Here is a 25,901-nt window from a genome sequence, read left to right as displayed (position 1 = left end):
CCCACACCCAGGCACTCCCTATATGTTCTCAGCAAAGTTGTAAAATGAGCTCTCTGAGTCAGAAGCTACACGTTGTGGGTAAATACACTTGATAAGGTCCCACAGCCTCCCCAAAGGCTTACGTTCTACAAGGATATCTGGTGTGGAATTTCATTGGCATGCATGGTCTCGTGTGAGTGCCAAATCCAGATGAAATCTCCCACGTGGGATAAATTATTTTGATAATTTATGAAGAGTATAAATAAAGTAAAATAATCTGTATTTTTGTCTTCATCATTTGGTCCATCCGAAATCAAATATTTGCACCTTCTATTGATTATCACATACTTGCCTCTGCCCATCATCTGTTCACCTAGCCAGAACAATTGGTCCTTGGTCTTCATGCCTTTCCAAACTTCATAGTAGCTGGTTTATTATGGTCATTCATCTCGATTATTTCTCCAAAAGGAGAGAATGACCACAAATAGAGATGTGTCTAAATATAGAAACACCGAAAACATAAAAAGCACCTTTATGTTGATGGTTTTATCACATGTATACAATATTAACTGAGTAGCTGAGAAAACAAGTGACATCCAAGTTAAAAACAAACAGCTTCATTATAAATTGTGCAGTAAACAGACAGCTGGCTTCTAAAGGATATTCTACTTCCTGCTGCTTTCCACATACATAATGTTTACTTTAAATTTCAGCGGGCTTATGCAAACTGGACAGCTCTACAAACTTCTGATTAGATTGTTTAACTTTCTGGTGAATGAGTGGTACAAATCCTTCTCTGTGGCAAAAACCCAGAAGTCAAATCTATTGCAGACTCTTTCCATGCAGATTTGGCTCCTTAATTTGAACTGCAGAAGCTCAAGGTCCTGGTGAGATGGTGAAAAAAGAATCATCATCCTTGCTTACACACGACATTCAGCCAGTGGATAATATTTGACATGTGCAAATTTTGTTTGTTTGATTTTCAAAACATCAACTTTGTGATTGCTAAACAGGGAAATTAGAAGCTTCGTAATAAGATCTTTCTCCAGTTAAACCAATTTCTCCCTAGATGATGAGGCTGTTACCACACACTTTGATCAAATGCAGCGCCTCTAAAGCAAGGTGAGTTAAACAGTCCTTTTGCATAAGCATTTCTTATAGACTTTTTTGAGATTAGTTTTAGTTGCTATTAATTCCCATGAATATTCCTGATCTAATCTCCTTCCCCACTAGGGGCATGACCCAGCTCTTACCCAGCTCTTAGCAAAATAGATGGGAACCTTTCCATTAATTTCAGTGGGAACTAAAGTGATCCCTAAAGATCAATTAGCAGATCATTGTTTAGTTATGTGCAAAGCTCTGCGAGGGATGGATTTTACAACTATTTTGTAAAGGAGCCATCCAGAAACTGGAAGTTTGTTTCCTGTAATTCACGGCCCCATCGGGTAATGCAATAGAATGCATTATCAGTGCTAATGTGAGCACCAATATCTAGACAAATATCTCATTTAGTCACTGCCATCAGGGCTCTTGAAAAGAACACCCCATAAATTCTTAATGATAAGTACCTAAAATAAGTGTCACTGAGACACACTGGATCAGAGCAGAAAATAAACAAGGTATCATATTCTGAGATCTTTTTAGTACTGTGTAATTACTACACCTGAAGAGACTACTGTCCTTTTTGAAAGAAATATTTTTCTAAAGGTGACATTTACATGTAAGATCATAAAATAACATCTCTCAATTAGAGTTGATATGGGGAAATCAGTGCAGGAAAAAGTTTGCGTCACTCTTTTGTACTGTTTCCCAGCTTAGACAGTTAAAAACAGATTCCGATTTCCAGACAATCCACCTTTGTCCAGAACCAAATGCCAACACTTCTTGTGTTTTCTGTTAAATCAGTAATAGTATCTAAATAACATTTTCAAGAAATATTAGTTAGAGATGTGGAAATCAAGGAAGAAATCAAATAAAGTGCAATGTGTTTACCATGCCAGGTTATCCAGATATCTTTCTGTGATAACTGTATTTCAGGATGAACAAAAGGTGGGTAAATCATTTGAGGAGTATCACTGGGAAATTATTAACTCAACACAGAGGTTTACTGCAAATAATGAAGAGAAGGTAATGGGCAACGTTGAAAGGAGAACCTCTGGCTAGAGGAAGACTAGCAAAGGATTTTCTAAAGATCAGACAGGGCCCATCTTGTTCAATACTGTCATCAGAGAATTTGGCACATTTCTATTGGAAATAGGAATGAGCTAATGAAAGCTGGTGACAATTCTTACTTGAAAGTATTTGTCATCACAGTGAGGGAGCAGGCTATTTTAAATTAAGAACTGGGCAACTTTGAGGTCTGGAGTAATAGAAATGGCATAAAATGCAACATTATGTTGGACTCGGTGACCTTAAAGTTCCTTTCCTAAATGATTCTGTGATTCTATGATTATGATCACAAAGTCTTTCAATTACTAATAAGAAGATTTTTTGTTAGAACACACTGGTTGGAAATAAATGAGAGAGAGAAATAACTGAGAGCATCAGTTTCTCACAGGATGGTTATGGTCCCTCAATGTGATCTGACTTTGAAGAAGGCAACTGCAATCCCCATAAATCCTTTTTCCAGGAGAGAAAAGAAACTATTAATGTCATTGTAATTGTGAAACCTCCTTTGTATATAGCTCTGATTCCTTGTGTTCAAGAAAGATGAATGCAAGCTGAAAGAAATATAGTGAACGAAGTAATGACAAGCAACTGAAAGTGCTTAGCTTGTCTAGCAAAACAAGAACTGTGAGGCGATATGTTTGCTGCATCTCAGGGGTAAAACAGAGGAGAGAGAAAAAATAGTAGAGCTAGAGGACAATGTCAGGATGATTAAGGCCAAGTATAAACTGGCCATGGGTGGACATACCCTAGAAATTAAGAAAAATCTTGTAACCATCAGAAGGTTATGACTTGGAACAGCTTTTCTCCTACAAGTGTGGGGCCATACTTTCACAGAGGAGTTTCATGAGTTTGTAAAGAAGATAATTTAATGTGGCCTCCTGAGATAGCAAAGATTTGCACTTCCATGCTAAAGTTTTATATACATTGGTTTCAGTCTTCACTTCACTTAAAACCTCCTGGGGTGTTTTTGATGAGTAGATAGGTGAATCTGGGTGATTGAGGAGCCCAGCTGTAGTTTTGTCACCAGCCCTTGAGGCTGATGACTGGTTGCAGCGAGTTCAAGAACAGATTAGCAATCAGACTGTGCACCAGGGGTAGGATGGTTGTAATCTTTGCCAGAATATTTTCCCTTGCTGCGGCACCACATGGTATAAAACAAGCTGAAGAGGTGGAAAAAATTCTTTTTTAATTCCCTTCCCCTTCACCCCATATTTACCTTAATAAATGCAGCCCATTACACTGACTGATGTATAAGTATTCCCAAAGGGAGAAGCATGGTAATTCAGATTCTTGACTTATTCCTGCTGACAGTTGAACCTAGGATTATTTTCTGTGAACATTAAAAAAGCTTTCCACTGGTAGAAACTATAGTGATAACAGTGTTTCTTCAATAAACACTTCTTGGTGTCACCAAGGTTTCTGTTCAGATCTATAGTTCTGCTAGGCGTCTGTGAGGCTTAATTGTAAAAGCAAGAACCGTCTCAGGTTGTTGGAATGATTCAGATACCAGCAGTAATTTTTGTACAGTTTACTTTCATTAGCAATCTTCCCTTTTGCTGAAGGAATGCCGTGTGCTAACCCTCATGGTGTTATGCAAAGTGCTGTTACCTTTGTTTTACATGTAGGGACCTGAGAGACTATATGACTCACTGGGAAAAAAAATATAGAAATACTGTGAAGAAATCACGAGCAAGATCTCCCAAGGCCTGAAGTAGCATTCCAGCCATTGAATAACCCTTCTCTTTCACCCTAGAAAATTTCAGCTGAGGTTACCAGGGGTTCCTGCATGTGAAAGGCCAATGGGATTCATGCCTGGAATAGAAAGTACACAGTGAAGCCACATGTATTTCTAGTCTGTGCAGCTGAAATGACAAACAAAAAGCCATCAATACTTCCTACGACACAGAAGAGATGTGGCTACAGAAGGACTCTTGGCACTCAAGCCCGTTAATTTTGGCTCTCTGAATAAAGGGTTGTGCTGTCCTGCAAAAAAGGCATTCTGTTTCTGTTGTAAAAGGGGCTGTGTAAGAACAGAGACAGGCAAATACACAAGAGAGCTTAAAGAAGGAAACCTCTGACGCACTATGTGTTTCAGATCTTTATCATTGATTTAATTTGTCCATGGCAAGGAGCTGTTGTTTATAGACCTCATGTTCCTCTCTGATGAGTGATTTGGGCTGCGTTGATTTATAGACTGAATGGTCTGACTATGTTTTTGAGTTATCTGCTCTGCCTACTTGCCCTCTAGAAGCCACCAAGAAGTTTTTGCAGTGAGATACTCTCTGTGGCTTCTTAAATTTTGGCTTACGCCCTCTGTTCAGGCTTAAGCACCTATTAGAAATACAGGATAAAGGTATACCCATGATGCTTTACTTTTAGGGACATGAGTCTGTCAGACACCTGCACATGCAGTACCAGCTGCTAGTTACACACCTCAGACAGGTAATCTAAACTGCCCACTTACTGAGGCAGTCATTTAGAGTTAAGCAATAAGAAGCACCAAGATTAGGGTTGTGTTTGAAATCACTTTTTCTTTGAGAGTTAAGGTCTCTGAGAGACACCTGCAAGGAAAGATCTTGCGGTTCCTCAAGGAAACCTCAAGGAAATATCCTTGAGGTTCAAAGCCCTAGATTCTCACCTCTGGACAGGGTGAATCTGCACTTTTTCCTTATGTGGTATCCCTAAAGAAGGAAACGATCTTTTTTATTATGGCCTAGTGGCTGTAGTATCTTTCTTTTTGTAGTACCTTTCTTTTGCCTGCAGAGGATGAGAGTCATATCTCCCCTGTAAAGTGGGATTACATGGGTAGGCAGGTTATCAATCAGCCTAGAACTGAGGAGACTTTTCTATCCTTCTGCTAAAGTATGAAGCAAAGAGGTAAAGCCTGGTGAGAAAGAGAAGGAATGACTCCATGGTCCTAGTCCCCTTATAGGAAAGCTCTGCAAAGTGACTGCTACTAAGGCACAGCAGTCCTGGTCCCTTTTTGAACAGTGGCATCACTGGCAAAATAGATGGGTCTTCCTGCGAGTTGGGTTTGAAATTTCTCCTGCTGAGAAGGGTTTTCTAGAGAAGAAATATAAGCCATTACACAAAAGCTGGACTCCTAAATCCCTAGCTTTTCAAAAGAAAGTGGCAAGCAATGCTTTTCTGAGGGGTTTTATGCTACCAGCGTATATTAAAGATGGCCTGAGCATAAGGTGTTTCCCAAGGAACTTAGATGATGGAGCAGCTATTGCTGGTCTCGGATGAGACCTGCATGTCCTTTTGCTCAAAAGAGATGTCTGTGACAAAGCACAGATATATAACTCTAGACACCAGGAATATTTCAGGTTAAAGAGATAAGCACATACTAAGGTCAGCAGCTTTTTCTACTAACAGGGTTTTCTATCATGATTTTAGGTTTAGAGTCCTCAGAAATTTTAGAGTCCTTTGTTCCTGCTTTAGGATTAAAGTCCTCTGCAGTACTTAGTCCTTGGTCCAGTCACATGCATTAGCTGTAAAGTCCAAAAGCAAAACCAAACATGAATTGTCAGCTTTGTGCACACAAAAATACTCATCAAAACTGCAAATGCAAAAGATCTCTGGAGGCTGTTACTCTGGATATGGACCGTGTCAGATTTGGGACCCTGATGACTTCAGAGGCATGTAACTGAGAACAGATCTTCACCGTATGTATCTGAATGACTTTGCTTTATATGCATTATCATCAGTTAACTCACCCCAGATGACTTAAATATTGAAGGTGTAAGTGAAGCTAAAGTTGTAAAATAGTGTGTAACACCACATTTTTACATACCCAAAAAGCTTCTTGGCTTAATTGTTTGGACTCAACCCGTTGGTACTGGTGATATCATGGTATCGGTGTCTCCCAGACACTGCAGGGACATTCGTTGTGAGTACACCAACCTGGCAAGAAGGCATAAAGAAACCACATTTAGAGGAAGTTCCTTGTCACCCTGATCACACTATGTTTTGAGAAAAAGTGGCAGAAACCAGCTATGAGGAACAGCTTTGCCCTGCTTGGCAGCTGCGTTCTCTGTGCCGGCTGTCGGCGGAGCTCCAAGGTGATCTCACCATCACCTTCTCTTCAGCCTCATTTCCTGAGGAACTTGAGCTTCTCTATTCATGCTGTCTTTCCATTTGTATTTCAGTTTGTCTGTCATTCACCTCCTACTCTGGTAGCTTTTAAATCTGACAACTGCTGACAATCACGTCAGGCAAAAAGGGAGAATTTCCAATGGGAGATGAGTTCCTACAAGCCTTGTGAAAACCAACAGGTGGGTAGACGAAAGCAACTAATGCAATTTAGAGAAAAGAGAGACACAGAAAAGGTTCAATATGAGCTCCACAAGACCTTCTGGCTGGACAATCACCATGCATGCATCTGCTTTGTCATTGGTGTGCCTACGGGTCGCAGCATCTGCAGCGCTGTGCTACCTCAGCCTGTAGTTAAGGGATACAGGGGCGAAATGAGGTGAAGAAAAAATGAGGAATTAGAGGAAACAGGAGTAGGTAAAGATTAATTGAGGATGTGCAGCAGACATGAGGGGACTGGGGAAGTCTTACAGACTCTTGAGAGAAACTGTGAATATCACGGGAAGGTCAGATGAAAATCCATAGGAAGCTGGTCTTCCTTGTTCTTCTTCTCATGAAACAGGATATGTGACGTATTTAAAACTGAACCAGTTCAAAGTATAGTGGCAAAAATTCAGGCCTTCAGAGTACAGCCAAGCTACAATTTCATTAGATACTGTCTTCACTCCAGATTAGGCCAATTTCGACAACAGATGTAGCTGCGCCTGTGCAGTAACTGTATTCAGAGGGAAAAGGGACTTGCAGCTAAGCTTGCGATGAAGGCCCTTGCTGTGTAGCTCCACTGCTGCAAAGTGAGTACCTGAGTTTAAACTAAGGAAATATTGGCTGCATCGAATACTAAATGTGGGTTACTTCCAAGCATAAGCGATACCCTTGCCGTGGATGAAACAGGCCTCCGTCAGAAACCAACAGACGTCTCCACTGTCACAGACTTCAGCTTCCTGCTTGCTGCCATCTGATCCTCTCATCATTCATGCTGCATATATGCTCGCTCACTCCCAGGCTCCCTTCTGAAGCAAAATTACTAGTTTCCTTGGTGAGAAAGCCTGGACGCAGTTGACAGAATAGTTTGCTCCAGGCTCTGCTCCAGACAGAAAAAATGGACTTGGACTGCAGCAGGTTTAACTCCCTCAGCCCATCACACTTGTCTGATGTTATTCCAATAGGCCTTGTGTCCTCAAATCCCCTACGTGCTGTCATGGCACACCACAAGCAGGCAATACATACTTTGAATTAGTAAATCACAAACACTTAATAACAAGCTCTCAGGGACACACGGGGCCAGAGGAGTCCAGGGCCAAGCACTATCCCGAATCTGGCCACGCTGCCCTAAAGAGAGCAGTTACTCCTGAGCAACATGGATGGGAGTCATCTTGCACCGCTTGGCCTAGGGTCAGAGACCACCCTTGGGGCAGCTGCCCTGCTAGCACAGACGCAGCCCTGGAGAAGCCAGGGCAGATGCCGGAGCTCCCGACAGGAGGACTTTGCTGGGCTCACGTCAGGCTTACGGCTGGAATTTGAACTATTCACACTGATAGGTGCCACCCCTCACCATCAGCTTTCACTGGGGAGACTCCGGCGGCCCCTCCAGCCCTTCTCCTCAGAGGCCAGTTAAAGTATTCTCTCAAAATAGATAATGAGGTAATAATTTTATTTTCCTAGTTGCTTAAGGAGAGCGTTAGAAGAGTTAATCCAGGGATCAAAGGTCTTTGTTAGCAGAGAGTCTTTTGAATCCCATGTGTGCTGGTCACAAAAATAACAGAGAAAGTGTACAGATCTGAAAACGACAGCCAGGAAACCAAACCAGCCGCTACCTTCTAATGGCATTTGGTGTGTTTTAAATGTTTGGGTCAAGTTTGATTTCACTGGTTTATGTAATTTGTTGTGGGATTTAGCCAGCTGCTGAATCTTTTCATGCAAGTAAAACTTTCCAAAAGGGCTTTAAACTCCAGTGACGAGTACAGTTATTTGTATGTCAACTGCAGCTTCTATTTATAGGATGATGAAAATATCCCCCAATCAGTAGCTCTCTAAGAGACAGGCATTTCATAAAAATAGATTATAAAAAACAAACAAAAAAGGAGGCATGTTTTAGGTTAACAAAAACATCGGTATTCCAAACTGTCCTCATAACCCGTATATTTGAGACACTGATAAATTCACATGGTAAACCCATTCAGACACCACACACCAACTTTACATAGGATAAGGAATTTGGGTATTCAGGGAAAAGGAGTATTAATATATCCTATGGTGAATAAACACAAAAGTAAGTGGAGGCTTTTAATGACTCACATAAAATTAAATTAACTGCTTTCTGTGATACCCAGTAGAGCTTGCGTGAAGGCACTTACCAGAGGTGTATGTGCTTTTAAAGGGTGTTGATTTAAGACCTGATTTGTTTGAAGATTGACTTGAAAGAATTTCAAAGGATGTAGCTTAATTAAAAATATTCCAAACTTTGCATTCCTTGCAAAACCTTTTGACCTCTCATGACATTTAATGCTTGAAGGTGAGGAGTTGACTGACTGCTTCTCACTTCACCAAAGGCACTCCTGATCCTTCCCCCCATGCAACAACCATCATTAATTGTTGATAGGTGCTCATTACACCAACCTAAACCGGGCATCTAGAGAAGTGGCGGGTTAGTATGTTGCAGGCAGCTACTGCACCGGGGGGTAATTTTTCCAGCTGTGCGTCAAACATACCTCCTCCTTTCAAAGACCCCAAGAACAGAGCATGCCTGCGAAGGTCTGCGCGTCGCAGCCATTGCGAAGTCTGGCATTCCCACCAACGGAGGAATCAAATGGAGCTATCCATTAACAGGCCAGCGAGGAGTCATTAGAGGGACTCCGCTGACCCCCGCTGCCTCCCATGACGGATGGCCTGCTGTCACCCCCTCTGAGGGGGCCTCTCACCATGCAGGCTGTTTGCATTCAGTCAACACTTTGCTTTTATAGGCCTGTGGAGCCAAAGATTGCTAGACTTTTGAACCCCAGGCTAACTTCTGTCTGGCTACAGCCTCATTTTCTGGAGCCAAAATCTTTTTTAACAACTACACAATAACAAGTAATTAGGGTAAAGTCTGCTAATCTTCTCCTTTGGGCCTGGAGGTTGTGTATTCAGAATCCGTTGGGGTGAAGGTAGAATTACTGCCATCAAAGCCTGAGGTTACTTTGTAAAAGGGGTTGAACTCTAGGTCAAGGAAATGTTAACTGGACAAAGAGAGATCAGGGCAGATAGTGTTAAAATTAAAACTGTCCTACTGAGATAATGCAGAATTGACTGCTTTTGCTCTGGAAACTAGCTGAATGCAAGACGTGAAGGGAAGGCTAGAGGTTTTCTTTCAAAAGGTGAAAGCATAGTTAGCAATAAAGGATCTATTGACTTACTTTCATTTGGGAATTTATTTTAGTCTCCTTATTCAGTAAGACAAAAGTAAAAGAACTTATTCTTTACGTCACGTTGTATTTGGGCCACCCTATTTCCTAAAGCTGTTTGATTTACTGAATTAAATAAGCTATTTTTTAAATATCTTCTCTCGCTCTCTCCCAAAAGCCCCAGTGCAAAATTCATTAGAAAAGGAGAGGTTTCTGCTCTTGACTTAAATGTTCTGGGGACAAATGGGACTTGCTGGGTGGATGGAAGGATAAACAAGCCCAAACTCACACGTACAGTGGAGTGCTCCAGAAGAGAGTGGTGTCCATCTAGTGTCCCAGATATAGCACGAGGCTGATTTTTGTGCCTCCGCTGCTTGCACATAATATAGGTTGAGGAGAGATTCCAGTTTTTCAAGGGATTAGAGCCCAACCACTGAAAATCTTTAAACATTCAAAATAAGATCACAGATTTTGCCTGGAAATCCATCAGAGAGCAGGGCAGCCCTCATTCCACAGCGTGGAGTCACTCCAAAATTAATTCGGCTCGCTGCCGTCAAGGATAACAAATACGCTGCTACCCCCTCGCTGGTATCAAAGCTGACAGCTCCAACAGGATCGGCGGCACTTTGTTCTCCCTCGTCGCTGCGAGCAGGCCTTTGCCTGCTGCTGCCAGTGGATTTTGAGTCCCTATATGGGAGCGGAAGAGTGGAAATGTTGAGGCCAGCTATTTCCCATGCCAGGTCCCGCTGGGCTCTGCCACGGCACCCTGGCCGCCTCCCTCGGTTTCGGGAAATGGACGGAAATGCTTCGGCTGACACAGGCAAAGGGTATCTTTGGAAATCCTCAGTGTGTGATGGCAATTAGCACAGCAGTGGAATTACCTCGCAGTTCAGTTCTCAGGGCAAAGATGCATTTAATGGTGCTGCAATTGCCAGCTGGATTAAGCCAAGCACAATAAAGCAGATACGGCTTTCTGCTTCCAAGCTGAGCTGTCAGAAGGATCCTCTTGTGGGTCCTCTGCAAAGTTGAAGGCTCCCAGAGTAGCTGGTACCAGTATCATCATGGCAGAAAAAGTGTTTTGCACAAGGCTAATGGTAGCAAGAACAACTCTCAGCTCTGTGGTGGGACACCTGAGAGCACAGGGATAGATATCTCCAGCCCCCATCTTCCTCCCAAGGAAGCAGCATCCTAGAGCTCTCTCCTGTGCTGTGGACAGAAGGAGACTTTCCAGTCTCTCCAGAAAAAAAAAAAAAAAAGACAATAGCCAGTCTTCTTAAGTTCCCTGTCATTTTGTTGGCGTTTCCCACGGGTTTTAAGAACCCCAGACCGGCATTACCTTCAGGAAAATGTAAGCTTTCTCCATACATGAGCTAAATGAAACAGGTCTCATCAGTAATAGCTTTCTTTTGTGATGGGTAGGTCTTGAATATATTTTCTTTTAATTATATCAGAGTAAAATAAATTAGTGGTGATGACTAATCATGGACACAAAGCGGTTTTTTTTTTCCTTTTGAAGAGTTCTTCCGACATGGAGATAGAAAATCACAAGTGCATTTTTATGTTAATTATGGCCATGTGAATTATCCTGGATAGATGGCACAACAACAATGCTAAAAACCACCAAAGCGAAGGGTGCCTTCTTTTCTGAAACCTATTACAGTAGCAGTGTCCATGGTGCAACAGGCACTGGGATATGTTTCTTCAAGGATCAGATTGGAAGTAACTGCTCTCTGCTGCACTAGCAGCAACACAAAATCTAGTTAACTTTTCTCTGGTTTAAATGCCTCACAGGCTAAACTAAGCAGTGTAACTGCCCCATGAAGCAATTCTGTATCTGTGTGAATATAACAAATTAGTCTTTAGTCAGATACCTCAGACTGAAATGCAAAACTGTCTCCTAATTCAAATGCCTCCATCCGTACTCTTTTCTGGTTTAACTCTTCAAAATGGCATTTTGCGTCTGCGGTAAAAGCGGCCCATCAAAACACCATACAATACTTCCTCAATTAGGACAGCTTTTGATTTTAGAATACGATTTATAAGCATGCGTGGCTGTTACACAAAGGTTTGATCAAAATGGGAAGAAAAAGTAGACAGAAAATGATATTGCAGAATAAAAGCCTTCTTCCTTGAGAAACTTGTAGGTTTGCACACGGTTGTTACCCTGTGGGGTAGATAGCAAGCCAGTCTGGGCAACTTGCAAACTTGTTTCCTTTAGGAAAGAAATCAAGTGTGTGAGCCTAGTATGCCCTCTGGTACAATCCCCTTTTAATTCTTGAAGATTTTTTCCATGAACCCAACAGAAGTTCCCATCAGGAGGCAGTTTCCTTGCCCAGAAACCTCCCAGACAATTTTTTATCTCTCCAATTAGCTCCATGCCCAGACACTGGGTCCATAGTTGGGTTTTATAGCTAAGCCAATCTCAGCTCAAGCTAATGTCAAAAGATTCAGTTCTGTCCATCCCCCTATCGCCCCTAATTGCATCCTCTGATTCCCATCATTACACCATGTCTGATACTTTTCTGACCTCATGGTGTGCTACATCAGGGCCAGATCACCAGAAGAAATATTGGTAAGTTTTGCAGAGCGGCAAGTGCTTTTGACAGCAAAGGAAGAAACAAGAGGACACAAACGAAAACTGAGAAGAAGGAGAAAGGGAACAGACTGCCTTTTCAGAGGCATCTGATCGTCTGATTGCCTGGCCTAGCATAGGACTGTACCCTGCATCCTGACTGTCTGCTCCATCTCAACGTGATGACCATGACTGCTTCCCTTATAGTCTGGTGACTTTTTTCTTTCCTGTACAAACAACGGCTTGCCCATCATATTCTTGTTCTTGCACGCACAGGCCAAGCAGTTCAGTACCACTGAAGCTTTGTCACGCATTCCTTGCCTCAGGCCATAACCCATGTCTGCTTCCTACCATCTTTGTATAAAAGAGCATTTATTAAGTTCTCCGGTACTGTGTCCGAAAGAAGCAAACCCGCTGTCTTTAGACAGGTCTGTGATTACCAACAGATCAAAGACCTGCCTGACAACCACTGTGACTTCTAGGCAGGCACTCAAGATACAAAAACAGCTAGAAACTTCCACATGGAATGAATCAATCGTCATCGTCACTGTAGGTAGAAGGTGCAATGAACAGAATCATTTGACATTCACTTTGGAACAATACAGGTTCCTTTCTATGCTTCTTGAATAACAGTCACTCACATTTACAAGAATACATTAGAAAGTCTATTTTTCCTTTTTTTCCCCCCAAGTAATGGCACTCATACACATAGCTCCTAGGCCTGATTCATCATGGTATTACTTCAGCTTTATTTCAGGGCCTTCATTTATAGTGCTGCAACAACACGAACTATGAGTCCTGTCTGTGATGCTCTCAAAAGCAAAAGGGTAAATGGACCTTTTAAGTGGCTCATGACCTAGGACTGAGTTGCCTAAGTTCCCTGTTTGATGCTCCTCTGTAGGACCAGCTCAACAGGGCATGAGGGCTCTGTACTTCCCAAAGAAACTGCTTCATCCTCCCTTATGCTGAGTAGCCAAAACACAAGGGCATTTAGCTCATTAGTTGATTCAGAAAATTCTAGTAATATGAGAAATTGCCCTGCCCGAGAATTCCTGTCTTCTTCAATCATTAGTCCGTATTATCAATTATTATGCATCCTGCAGTGTGCAACGTGTTTTCACAGCCAAAAGAATGCCCCAGTGTCTGATTTTGCCAATAGTTAAGCATGTGTATAACTTTACTGACAGGAATAAGCTCATTGAACTCTGTAATAAGACTCAGCAATCCAAGGATGTAGATAAGAACTGTCATTCTGGAATATAGCAACATGCACATTATTTAAGTCAAGCTACAAGTCCTGGCTGTGCAGGACTCAGGAAAAATGGGAAATTTTCTCTTGACCACAGATAACTACCATATTTATTATTAACATCACAATAATGCCCCATAGCTCTAACCAGCTCTCATTAGCCAAGGTACTGTATAAACACACCAGATGATTAAATCCTTGCCAAAGGAAGCTTACATACACTTTGAAGCATAAAAAATGAGAATCCTGTTAATTTTATTCCACCATAATTGACAGGGTCTTTTAAAACCTTAATGCTGTAATAACAAACTGAGGGCTGGAGTGTGCTCTCCGCTACTCTTGTGTAAAGCCATAGGAATGCCATTCATTTCGATCTCGTCAGAGAGGCTGAAATATGTACTGCTGCCAGGAAGCAAAAAACACTCTTAGAAGGATACTATTAAGGTTGCAGTGTCAAGCACTTTGAAGATTACAGAAGAACTTGTGCGCCTAGCTGCCACCTGAGGCACCTCGAAGCATATAAAATTTAACTACGGACGAACCCCAGAAAGAGCCACATTTTCTCACCTCTTGCCATTCCAGCAACATCACTGTGGTACCCTGCTTTCTGTCAGATGACGTGCATTTTCTCCTCTGTCTAACCCCAAAACTGTTCTTAGATGACTGATCTCATCCATATTTTGCCCAGCGGAAAACAGGGATGTATAGTGTATTTATACGGCGCAGAACAGAGACACTCGAGGTAGCTGTGATCGGAACTGCTCAGGTACACAAACAGTATAGCTGTGCAATCAAACTTACCGATTTTGGGGCAGACTTACTGCAGAATCCTCTACCCCAATGACACAACACCACATACCCCCTCCTTCCTCCCAGAGGCAGCAGTGACGGGGGAGTCCCGCGTCCCCTCGCTGTCCTGGGGGAAGCCCCTGCCCTCCCTGCTCGGTGGGGCTGGCGTTTCCACTGGCTGCTCAACACCAGCAGCCGCTCAGCTAAATTTTATCGCTGCTACCTGATAAAGAAAGTTCAAGATGCAGTTGCTTGGCACGTGCAAATTGCCATCTTCCAACCCCTCAAATCTCGGGCAAACCGAGCTTTTCAGGGAAGCAGCGCCAGGCACATTCCCGACACACCCTGCCAGATTTCGTCTCCTTTTTCCTCCAGGCACAGAGTGCCAAAGCTGTTCAAGGAAACAGTAACAGATTTTGTTACACAGACAAAAACCAAGGCATTTTCTTTAGGAAAAAAAGGGCCAAGTCTTTTAGGATGACATTTTCAGAAGGATATTCTTTTCTTTTCATCTTTATAGATCAGCCCGGGGCATTTATATTCGAGTCCAAACAAAGTCTAGCAAAGTTGTAAACAACTGAAAAGAAAGTCCTCTTATAGAAGAAAGCACTGGTGCACCTTAATAATAGACATTGCTGTCTCCTCTGACAGTAATTTGCAAATATAAAAAAGCTTTTGTTCGCATACAGTAGCCTGCAAAAATCCACTTAAAAAAAAAAAAGAATGGATGAGGGATTGTAAAGGTGTGTGTAAAAGACTAATTTGTGGCTCCTGATTTGTATTCCCAGAAATCAGACACATTTTGTCTGTATTTGTAACAAAAACATCCTGCACAGAGTCCAAGCGTTACTGAATTCCTAATGCTCAAATGGAATATGAGCTCAGCGCTGGGCTTCAGCATGGGCTGAATTTCAGCCCCGATGAGAGGTGCTGCACTACATTTCTTCACCGAGAGCAAGGTTGGCCTAGAAACCCCGCAAATAAACGTGGAAGAAATACTGGCACAGAAAATGCAACTTGGACGCTAATCAATCGAGCAATAGCTGAACTCTCATTGATCCTGAATTATTATTTTTTTTTATGTGTTAGTAGGTCCCCAAGACACTAAAATTATCATGTTTTTAAATGAGGAGAAAAGTTCTTTTTCACCGCATTGAGATGTTTTGACTTTCTAGCTCTATTACTAGTTCAGAATATAATAATATTACTGTATGCAGGAAAAAAGGATGTACAAAAATCAATAATGTCCATAATGGTCTCTATATAGAGGCAGATAATGTCTTCAAGGGGTTCAAGAGTATTAGGACCACCAGTCTGTGGTGGAGTCTCTACTGGTAGCCTTGGCTGCTATGCTGATTTACATCATTTGAGTGTCCAGGCCAACAACTGAACAGTTAATGTGTTTTCACAAACACTAAACACTAGTGCTTCCAGCCTGTTTTCGTAAGGATATAATTTCCCAGCAAAGGGAAAAAGCGCCACCTTTAAACTATAAAGAACTTTTGCCCTGAGTAAACCAAGTGTCAGCCATCAATCTGTTTTTCAGATGGTTTCACTTGCAGATGGGAATTTATTTCCTACAGAGTTGAGGCCAGCGGGAAAAAAAGATGAAAAAAGAGACTTCCATAATGCCCCAAATCACAGCTTTAACAGAAAAACAGAGAAGTTCATTAAAATGAAAGTCTTAGAGTTAAGCAAGGACATTGCCTGTTTGGGAAGGTGGAAGATCTCGGCAGCAGGACTTTCCAAAACACTTGTGCCTCCAGCGAAATGAGCAAAGTGCTTCACCATGGTCTCCACATTATGGTAAACAGACCTCCCACATAGTATCATTTTATGTCGCTGGTATCTGCAGTGCTGGAACAGCCTAGGAATGGGAGAGCGCCAGCTTTTCTGTGCGCTTCCTGCGTCCTGGGGATCGCAGCTGTGAAATAGAGCAGGGCACGCTTTCCGCTGCATCTCTCAAATATAGTCCTGAATGCGACTTCTGTCATTAAGAAATATTTCCTAAACAGACTCCATACCCCCACTTTCCATCTGATAATCATCTCCTTGTGTTTGTGGTAAGTCAACATCCTTCATCTTTGCCTTATGAGGAAAAGCTATGGCCACGAGCGCTCCAAAATTCCCTCAGCGCTTGCAGATCCCTACGATAACAAACAACAGAAAGCATCTAACATGCTTTTTTCCTTTCCTTACAGAGACAAGCACTTTACTCAAAAGAGAGCGGCTCCCATACCAGCTTTCTGCCTGTGCTATCTACTAAGTTACAGCACGTGCCTATCTCTCAAATTTGGCAATGAAGAAGGAGACACATGATGCAGCACCACCCGTTGCTGGCTGTTGGGAGCGGGGAGGAAAGGACAGAGTTTCTATACCCCAATGTCACCACAGGCCATGAGAAAACACCAGTGGGTAGCCTGTATTTCCCTTTGGCTATGAGGCGTCCAGAGCAAACTCAGCCACCTTCCTTGAGCGCAGCACCTCGCTGGAGTCCTGGGAGTCACTCACATGCGCTGCTGTGTGATGGAAGGGTCTGGCCCCAACGCTTGTGTTCCCGGGGTAACTGAGCAATGCTGAACACGCACACTCAAGGTCTAGGGGGGCACTGAACTGAGCTTAGCAATTTGTTCCACCATCTTCACTCAGGCAAAGCGTTTGGTGATTTATAGCAGTGCGGAGAGAGGGCCTAAGCTCTAGCTTTGTTAAGTGTTCACATGCCATTGTTTTTCCTCGAGCTCTGAATAAAGTGTCATCACGCTTCTCAACAGGGAAAAAAATTTTGGACAAGCTTTTCAGAGGAGCTGAAGAAATGCTCTCCAGACACACAATTGTTAAGCTCGGCTTCAGTTTTGCTAGCCGAGCCGCCTTTGGCGGCCACATTTTCAGTCTCTCCCCTCTTTCCTCACCACTCCCCAGTCCTCAGAGGGGCGTCAGTGGCAGGGTCAGTGGCCTGTGATGCAGGACGGCCCCGAGGAAAGGCTGCTTCCTCACGCCCACCTTCCCTGTTAATAGCGGCAGTGCTGGCTGCTGCATGGAGAGGGCCCAGGGAAGCCACGCGGAGCCACAGTGACAGGGAATGGAGATGGGGAAGAAGGTCATCTGCTAGGAAATGGCAAGAGGACAGCAGTGGTGTTTTCTTACTTCTTCCTCTCATATACGCCTTTCCTATAGCTCACTACAACTGACTGAGTCCACGAGACTCATCCTGTTTTTCTCTGAGAAAACAAAGAGGCTTAAGGCTGGGAGAAAGTGGAGCTGATTTAGGAAACATGAGAGCAAGAGAGGAACAGGGAAAAAAGAGAGGACGAGAAAACAAAAGAGAAGTAAGAAAGGACCATGGAGCTTAGGAAAAAGTCTGTGGAAGAACAGAACACACACAGCGAAGAGCAGCATTAATAAAGGACGAGAAAGAGAATGAGGAAAGAGAAAATTATTGCTATAACAACAACAAAAACGAGAAAGAGTTGGAAGACATTGTGAAGGTGGCCATAAAGTGGTTTGAAAGACTGTGAGTGGGACAGAAGGAATGCAAGAAGGGGAACCAGCACAATGAGCTACACGATGTTATTGCACAGAAAATGGAAAGCAAAGTGCTAATGTGCACCCAAACACTGAGGGGAACCTTGGCCTTACCAGAGCAAAGGGGACATGGATGCCACGGGGTACAATTTCACCCTTTGTGTTAAAGGCAGAGATGGGTCGTGTGAGAAAACTCTGATCACTCCTGAGGGTACAATTTTCCTTCTTAATATCTCCATAGCTTCTGGAGGAATTCAGTACCTCACGTTCCTACATTATAATATGAAGCAGGTTGTGATTTTTTTCAGCTGCAAAGGCGGGATATTCCCCCCCGCCTTTCCCCTGTACACACCAGGCCTGCCCCTACAGGCACAAAGGGTTTATTCTTCCCTTTACAAATTACTTTACCAGCTGAGGAACCGCAATAGCTGCCAAACCCCCCAGAAGCCCAAGACCTCTGCCCCATCCCAGCAAGGATCGAAACGACGGAGGGGTGAGAGGAAGTGAGTTATTTTGAAACAAGTGCTGGGGGGAAACTGCAGGAGCAAGCGGAGTCCGACCTCAGCAAAGCTGGCAAGCGCTTGTGTAGCACGAGCCTCTCCCTTCACCGTGCCAGGGCAGTTACCCGGGAACCCGTGCGGGGAAGGTGAACGTGAGACCTCTCACTGCTTTTGCCTCCAAACCATTTGTAATTAAGAGCCGGCCCACGAGCAAGTAAGAACACCCTCAGCAAAATCAGAGCTTGAACCAGGTTTTGGTTTGGCTCCAGTCCTGGTTTGGGTTTGCCTGTGACCGACGTTGTTCTCGACCAGTCCCGCTTCGAGTTCAGCCGAGGTTTCTGACTAACAGCCCTGGTTCAGGCCTCGCTTGAGGAACAATCTGGAACAAGTTTTCTGCCCGACTCCGCTGCGCGCGTGCGTGTGTGTGTGTGTGTGTGTGTGAGCAAAGCTGGTCGTCTCTGCTTGCTTGTCCTGAAAAATGATGAATTGCAGAAGTACCCATTTGGTGTTAGTCATTCGGTGAAGCAGGAAGGAAGCAGGAAGCCCTTGTGAGCACTAACTTTTCAAAGCAACTCGCAAAGAAAGCCAAGCCCCCCCGCCCCCCCCCCCCCCACCTCCCCTAGGTTACATCGCTGCGTGCTGCTCTCTAACTCCTCACCTTACCGGGCCACCTAGTCACAATTAACATTTGCAACTCATTCAGCCGGAAATATTTGCCCGGTGCAAACAGCTGAGGCATTCGGCGTCAGTCCTTTTTCTCTGTGCAAGGCGTATTAAAAAAAAAAAAAAAAAAAAAAAAAAAAAAGAAAAAGGAGGGCGGGGAGGGGAAAGAAGAGGAACCCTACACTTGCTGAACGGGAGAGGCCCGATTGCGCTCAACAGGTTCAGTTCACGCTGTGACCCTGCCCGGCTTCCTGCTATTCAGATGTGTTACTTCCCCTTCGTGGTAATGGCCTGTGGCAACCGGCCAGAAAACACTATTAATTTCAGAAGTGGCCTGACAACAAACCCACAGCGAAACGAGAGGAAGTGGCGGGGAGGCCATCTGTTGACTTCAGCAGAACAGTAGGGACGCAGCTATGTAGGTTCTACAAGGAAAGCAGATTAATAATCCACAAAGAGGAAACTGGCTAAAATTATCCGCAGACCATATTAAAAAAAAAAAAAAAACAAAAAAACAGAGAGAGGGGGGGGAAAAAAAAAAAAAAAGGGAGTCACTTGAGCTGCAGCTGGACAGGAAATTGCTAGAGCTGCTTGCAAATCTCCACTTTGAACAGAGCAGCACAGGGAATGCCAAGAGCGGAAACCGTTCAAAACTGGATTAGCACAAGCCAAGTTTAACTGCAACCCACTTCTACTTTCACAGCTTATGCACTCAATCTAGGCCACTACTGCATGAGACACTGACTCACTTTTTTCCCATGTTTTGTTTGCTTTTCATTTCACACACTTGCAGTTTCTAAAATTACTTGAAATGTGCTCCGGCTGCCAGGAGTTCTGCAGAACCCCAGCCGACAGCCCCAGCTGCGGCATCAGCCCATCACCCTGGTCCCGCACGCAGTCTTTGGCACCACCCCACCTTGGGCCACTTCTCATCAGGAAGGATGTTAATGAAAATAAGTTGCAGCAGGAAGTTTTGCAATCGCTATAACCCCCCCCCCCCTTTTTCCTTCTGCAGAGATGGGACTACTTGAACGGGCCAGAGAGGAAATGAGGCGACTACGGGTAGAGACTTTTCCTCCTTTCCTTCACCTGCTAAATTGCAGTGTGGCTGAACCGAATGAACGGGGGGGGGGGGGGAGGGGGGAAATCATTTACAGGCTGCAGACTGTTGATGGATCTCAGTGAAATGAGTTCCTGCCAGACAGATAAGAAGAGCATGAACCCATCTCCTGGCATCTGTAATAGAGTGCCCAAAACTTGTAAACAAACCCAGAAAACAGCAGCTCCTTACTCTCAAAAAAAAAAAAAAAAAATCCTTATGGCTCAGGGTCTGGTGCATCCCTGGGGTGGCAAAGGGGTGACAGAATATTTTGCAATTAACATAAAGGCCTTCAAAAGTATTCCCTTCACCAGAACAAGGCAAGAATCCAGCACATGCACTGTTTATTCATTTAGGCACCAGTGGACCAAAGGGGAAATCAAGGCTTTATTGTCTTAGGAGCTGTACAAAAGCTATTGAAAGCAATCATTACCTTTAAACATAACCATATGTGTATGTGCAATTAACCACACTCACACAGAGGGGAAAGGGGGAATAAACCAGCCAGGTTCTCAATAGCCAAAAATAGTTATTTATTTATTAATAATTTAAGGTTTTACATTCTTATAATAAATTCCATCTTAAAACTTTTACACCATGAATTAGACTCTCCCTTATTGGCAACCATGTGCAGGTTCACTGTGCGTACACACAGGTACAAATACTCGCACATACTTCCAGTTTTATACAAAAAAAAAAAAAAAAGAAAAAGATGCAAAATATTGCATTTGAGGTGAAGCTCCCTGAAGAATTTGTACAGAGGTAATGCACTGTTTAGCACATCTGAAAGTTTTAAAAAGTGATCAAAAATCTTTCGCATTCAAAGACAAACCTCCTCCCAGATGATCTATTTACAAAAGGTAAGGCAAAAAAATTAATTTAATTTAAAAAAAATATATATATCACATGGAAACTACATCAAGAGTGTGAGGAGAAAAAAAAATCACCACATGGAAAAGAAAGATATATGAAAGAAGAGACTGTACTTGCTCACAAAACATGATTTGCAAACTTCTCACCATTGCCATTTCTCCCTCATAGAAAGCTTGCTTCAGTTGAACAATAAAATTAAGCATGCTGCAAATATATTCTTTGCAATTAAAAAAAAAAAACAACAAAAAACCAAATAAACCAGAATTTATGAAGAGAACAAAAACACAGATGTCCCTTGGATTGATTTCTTGAATACATGTGAATTCAAAAAAAAATTGCAAATCGATTTAAGATTAAATATTTACATTGATCAAGTAGAATACTACCAAGCTCCCGGCAAACAAGTACTCCAAATACACTAAGCTGAAATCTCTTTCTTTGGCTCCTCTAAATTAAAACAAACAAACAAAAATAACCAGTCTTCACTGAAGACAGAGGTGTGTGTCACAGATCCGAAAGCGGAGAGGGAAGCAGGACAGTCCCAGTCTCTAGAGAACACGTGCTCAGCCTGTCCAGCCTTACCCTACCCCCCTGGAAGTCCTCGGACCCAAGCCACTGCGCAAGCGGGGATGAGCGCCCTGCCCACCTGCCGCCTGGTCACCACGGTCCTTCCCAGAGAGCTCACCATGTTCCCTCCCTTCGCAATAGCCGATTCCATACTGTGTAACCTTTCCTAGCCCGCGCTGGCAGCTGCTTTTTGGTAGCAGAGGCCACAAAATGAGAAAGCTGCGTTTTCTTTATCACTGCCAAAGAGAAACCATTGAGGAGTGATCCCATGAAACGGACAGGAGAAGGGAGGTGATGGGAGCTCACGTGGACTGCAGGGAATCCACCTGGAAGACATTCTGGTTGGAAGGGGTGGTGAAGTACAGCTGCTGGTTCGGCACTCGATTGTCACAGGGGCTGCTCAGACCCAGAGTCCGCTCAAAGTCCAGCAGCTGACCCATGAAGTTGAAGTTGGGCGAAATGTTGGACTTCTTCATCTTGACAATATCGTAGGCATCGTTCATGGACAAGTTGAGCTTCTGCATGAGGTAGGCCACCGTCACTGTGACCGAGCGGCTGATCCCTGCTAAGCAATGCACCAGGACGCCACAGTTCTTCCCCCGTGCTTCATCTGTGCAGAGACAAAGAGGCAGAGAAGGACACATAAGACAGGACGTTGGTAACTGATCTCTCAACACAAGTGAGATTAGTATCAAGTAGGAAGAAAGGACGATTCTGCTCCCAGTGGCCAGCTGTGCGACGCAAGAGTTAACTTCACCGGCTTAAAACCAGGACAAGAGGAGAATCCACCCCCCTACGTACATGTACCCGAGTCCAAGAGCTAAGAAAACTAAGAATGAGACAAAGGGAGCAGGATACGCTGCATGACGCTGTTTTAAAAGTCATTTTTAAAAGATATGCTTTCGCCTGGAGATTTGCCTTAAATTCTTACAGTCCCCTTGCCCCAGCATGGAAATCCTGCAATATGTCACTGAATGCCTTTTATACAGACCAGCAGACTGCAAAGGTCTATTAAATTATTCTCCAACTGTTGTGCAGCTAACAATGGAGGTATTCAGGCATTTTAAAAGAATGAGGGAAGTCACAGGGGACAGCCCATTAGGAGGAACAGGATGTCAACATTGGTTGAAAATGGGTTCCTTTGTAATAGGAAATGCATTACAATGCCTGGAGATTAGTTTCTTTGTGGCTTCCAGCCCACATTTCTTCCTGCTGGGCTCAGATTACCTACATTCTCCACTATTACCGGTATCATTCAACCGGATTACAGCACAGCTTCCCAACAGATAATGAGATGCCCACCCCACCGCACCCCGATGGGGTGATTTTAGTTCTCCCAGAAAGGAAGGAGAGTGCAAATTTTAACCAGAACTCCCTGAGCCCAAGGGGATGCGTTTCCAAAGCTGATGGATAACGTCTAAGGGCTGGCTAAACCAAAGCACCGAGCCCGAGAGGTATATCATTATTACCACGAGATTTAATTAAAGCTCTGACTATACATTTGCCAGGAATACCGCTTAAGAACAACTTGCATTTAAAAGCTAAAGTTAGCTTCCTGGATAGTTTCTTTTTATTATACTGCTCTTCAGTAACCTCAAGGAGGAAAAAAAAGTCCCCCCTCCAAAAAAAAGACGTATAAACCATCAGCCCCGGGTTCATTTGCTTCCCTCCCAACCCCGCAAGGAAGAGACTTAAAAAGATCCCCCATCCTGCGCATTGCTCAGTCCCCAGCTCCCACACAAACGGCTCAGGGAGGAATCCCACAGCCAGGCAAACCAGGTATGCGTTTGCAACCTGCAGCCGTCGCTTCCGATTCACCGGGGCTCCTCAGTAACCCCCCTAACAGCCCCCACCCGCCCCTCAACTTAAGCCGGCTTTAAAACCAGAAAGCGGGACAGCCCTCAGAGATGTTGCCAGAAACGCTGCTACCCCTTCTCGCCCGAAATCTCCTGAATTCTGCAAAAGAAATTGAATTCTGCCGCCTGACAAATAGCTGTTAGCAAATAATCGGGTCTCACCTATAAAGGAGATAGCCTCAGGAAAGAACTGAGACAGATTTTGGCTCCAGTGGTCAGAGATCGGGATCTGTTTGTACTTGAACTCGCCGGCGTTTTCAAAGAGATTCGGCAGGTTGGGGGTAACATTCAAGATGTATTTAATGCCAAACTCTTCTAAAACGTCCAGATTAGTGGAGTCCTTGGCACAGCCTAAGTAGAGGTAGGGTAAAATCTCCACCGGGAAGGAAGGCTGGTTGTTGGAGAGAGGGCTGCCATCGGAGTCGGTGGCACTATTGGGGTCTCTGTCAATGTCAGATTCAATGTCTGATGAGGAATCGGAGCTGATTCGGAGGCCTCCCAAGCCCAGGACTGGCAAAGGAGGAGAGCTGCTGCTACACGAACTGTCTAGGTTAGTTTCGCAGTGCAGGGCGAACTCGGCCTGGAACTTGCTGAAACCACCTGGGGAGAAAAGCAAAGGGGAGGGGGGAAAAAATGCAACCTGATATAAGATGGCAAGCCGACTTACTTCCCTGCTACAGCCCCGGCTGCAAAGGGGCATCCGTTTCCCACCCTCTCCGAGCCCCGGGAAAGAAAAAAAAAAAAGCAAAAAATATGTCACACACTCACGCAGACGGACTAACCTAAAAGAAGGTTTAAGAAAATCGCCCGCTGCGGCGGAGGGCTCAGCACATTCAAGATTAAAGCTCTGTGCCGCTTCGCCCTGCGGGGACCTCTGGAGAGATGTCTCGGCGGCAGCTCCTTCTGCCCTCCCCGGCTCATGCCGGGATCCCCGTTAGCTCTGTCCTCCCCTCGCCGCTACAGCGATTCCAGACCCCGAGGTATCTTTAAACAAAGCGACGACAAGGATGCTGGGGAAGGGGGGGAGAGGGCAAGGGGAAAAGCCCCCTGCCCAGGCTGGGGTCCTCCCGGAGCGTCAGCGCGCAATGCCCGGGGGACGCTGCGGACACCCCTCCTCCCTTTTCTTCCCCGGGCAGGGAACCGCACCGCCGAGCCGCGGGGCTCGCCTCCCCGTCACCCACAGCCCCGGGCCCCCAAGCAGGCAGCGATGTCGCCACCACCTCCCCAACCCCAGGCGGCCCTTCTCACCTTCCAGATAAAACGCCTTGCAGCCTTCGTCTTTGAGGCGCTTGAGGAGCAGCCCCAGCACGGACTCGCCGCCCGTGTTCTCGTTCCAGTCGCGGCTGTGCTCGTCGTACAGCACCACCGTGTCGGTGCCGCACCGGCGGGCGAAGCGCTCCCGGTCCTCCTCGCTGCTGGAGACGAGGGAGCGCAGGGGCAGGTTGCCCTTCTGCAGCCGCCGCAGCATGATGCCGGGGATGGCCACGTTGATGGCCGACTCGATGTGGGACGACTCGTACAACTCCTGCGGCCGACAGTCCATCAGCAGCAGCCGGTCGTTGCCCATCTCCAGCTGCTCGTTCAGCCACGCCACGGATTTACTAATCGCCATTTCCGACGCGAAAGGGACGGGTCTGAACGTATCTAGCATGAGGAAGGACGGGGGGAACGGAGCGTGCTCTGGAAGCGCCCCTCTCTCTCACAGAGGCATGCGGATGGCGCGGCGGGCGGGCTGCCCCCCTCCAACTCCGCACAACTTATCTCCCTCCGCCCCAGGAAAATGAATCACGCAGCCCCCCCCGCGCCGCCTCCCCCGCGCCGGGCGGCGGTGGAGTCACGGGGAGGGAGAAGCAGCCCCGGCCCCGCCGTGTGTGTAAGTGTGTGTGTGTCTGCGTGTGTCTGTGTGTATGTGTGTCTGTGCGTGCGCGCAGCCCGGTCTCCTCTTGTTGTTTTTTTTTTTTTTGTCAATGAATCCCTGAATGAACCTGCCTAATCGCCGCTGCAGCCCGAGCCCTTGGGCTTTTCCTCCGCCCCGAGTGAATGAAATCCAATTAACGTGCCGCCGAGCGGGGCTCCCCCGGCTCAGCGCGGACACGCCGCGCTGCTGCCGGTGTCGGTGCCGGTGCCGGTGTCGGTGTGGCCGCTGTCCCCGTCCCTTCCCCGCCCGCCGCCCCTCGGCCGCGGCCCCGCGCAGCCCCCGGCGCCCGGCAGCTCCTCAATGGGTACAACCGCGGGACGCCTCAATGGATACATTCTCCGGCGGCAGCCAATGGGGGCGCGCGGAAGGGGCTGTTGCCGCGGCGACGGGCCGGCTGGAACAGGTTGTGTTGATGAATCGTTAATGAGTTTGTCATTCACAAAAACGGAAAGGAATTTCCGCTCCGGATAAGCCGAGCGCAAACAAGCGGCAGCCGCGGCGCGGCGGGCGGGGGCGGCGGGGGCAGGTGAGGGGGCGCGCCCCGGCCCTCCCCTCCCCTCCCCGCCGCCGGAACAAAAGGCACCTTTTCCCTCCCTCCATCTTTTCTCTCCCCAAAATCCGACGGCCGCGGGGGGGCCGGCCACGTCCCGTTCCGCCCCCCCCCCAATTC

General features: G+C 45.4%; 1 protein-coding gene across 1 annotated transcript; it reads right to left on the bottom strand.

Moving 5' to 3' along the window:
* Positions 1 to 20,706: 20,706 nt before the first annotated feature.
* Positions 20,707 to 25,664, bottom strand: DUSP6 (dual specificity phosphatase 6). Its single transcript, XM_063322825.1, has 3 exons — positions 24,562 to 25,664; positions 23,476 to 23,913; positions 20,707 to 22,067 (listed from the first exon to the last, which is right to left on the bottom strand). The coding sequence occupies exons 1-3, from the start codon at positions 24,962 to 24,964 to the stop codon at positions 21,760 to 21,762; spliced, it is 1,149 nt and encodes a 382-aa protein (XP_063178895.1). The 5' UTR covers positions 24,965 to 25,664; the 3' UTR covers positions 20,707 to 21,759.
* Between the last annotated feature and the right edge of the window lie 237 nt (positions 25,665 to 25,901).

Source organism: Chroicocephalus ridibundus, chromosome 1 (genome assembly GCF_963924245.1).
Source record: "Chroicocephalus ridibundus chromosome 1, bChrRid1.1, whole genome shotgun sequence".
In the NCBI taxonomy this organism is placed as follows: Eukaryota; Metazoa; Chordata; class Aves; order Charadriiformes; family Laridae; genus Chroicocephalus; species Chroicocephalus ridibundus.
The sequence above is the reverse complement of the archived record's forward strand: the minus strand, read 5'-3'. Positions and strand labels throughout refer to the sequence as shown.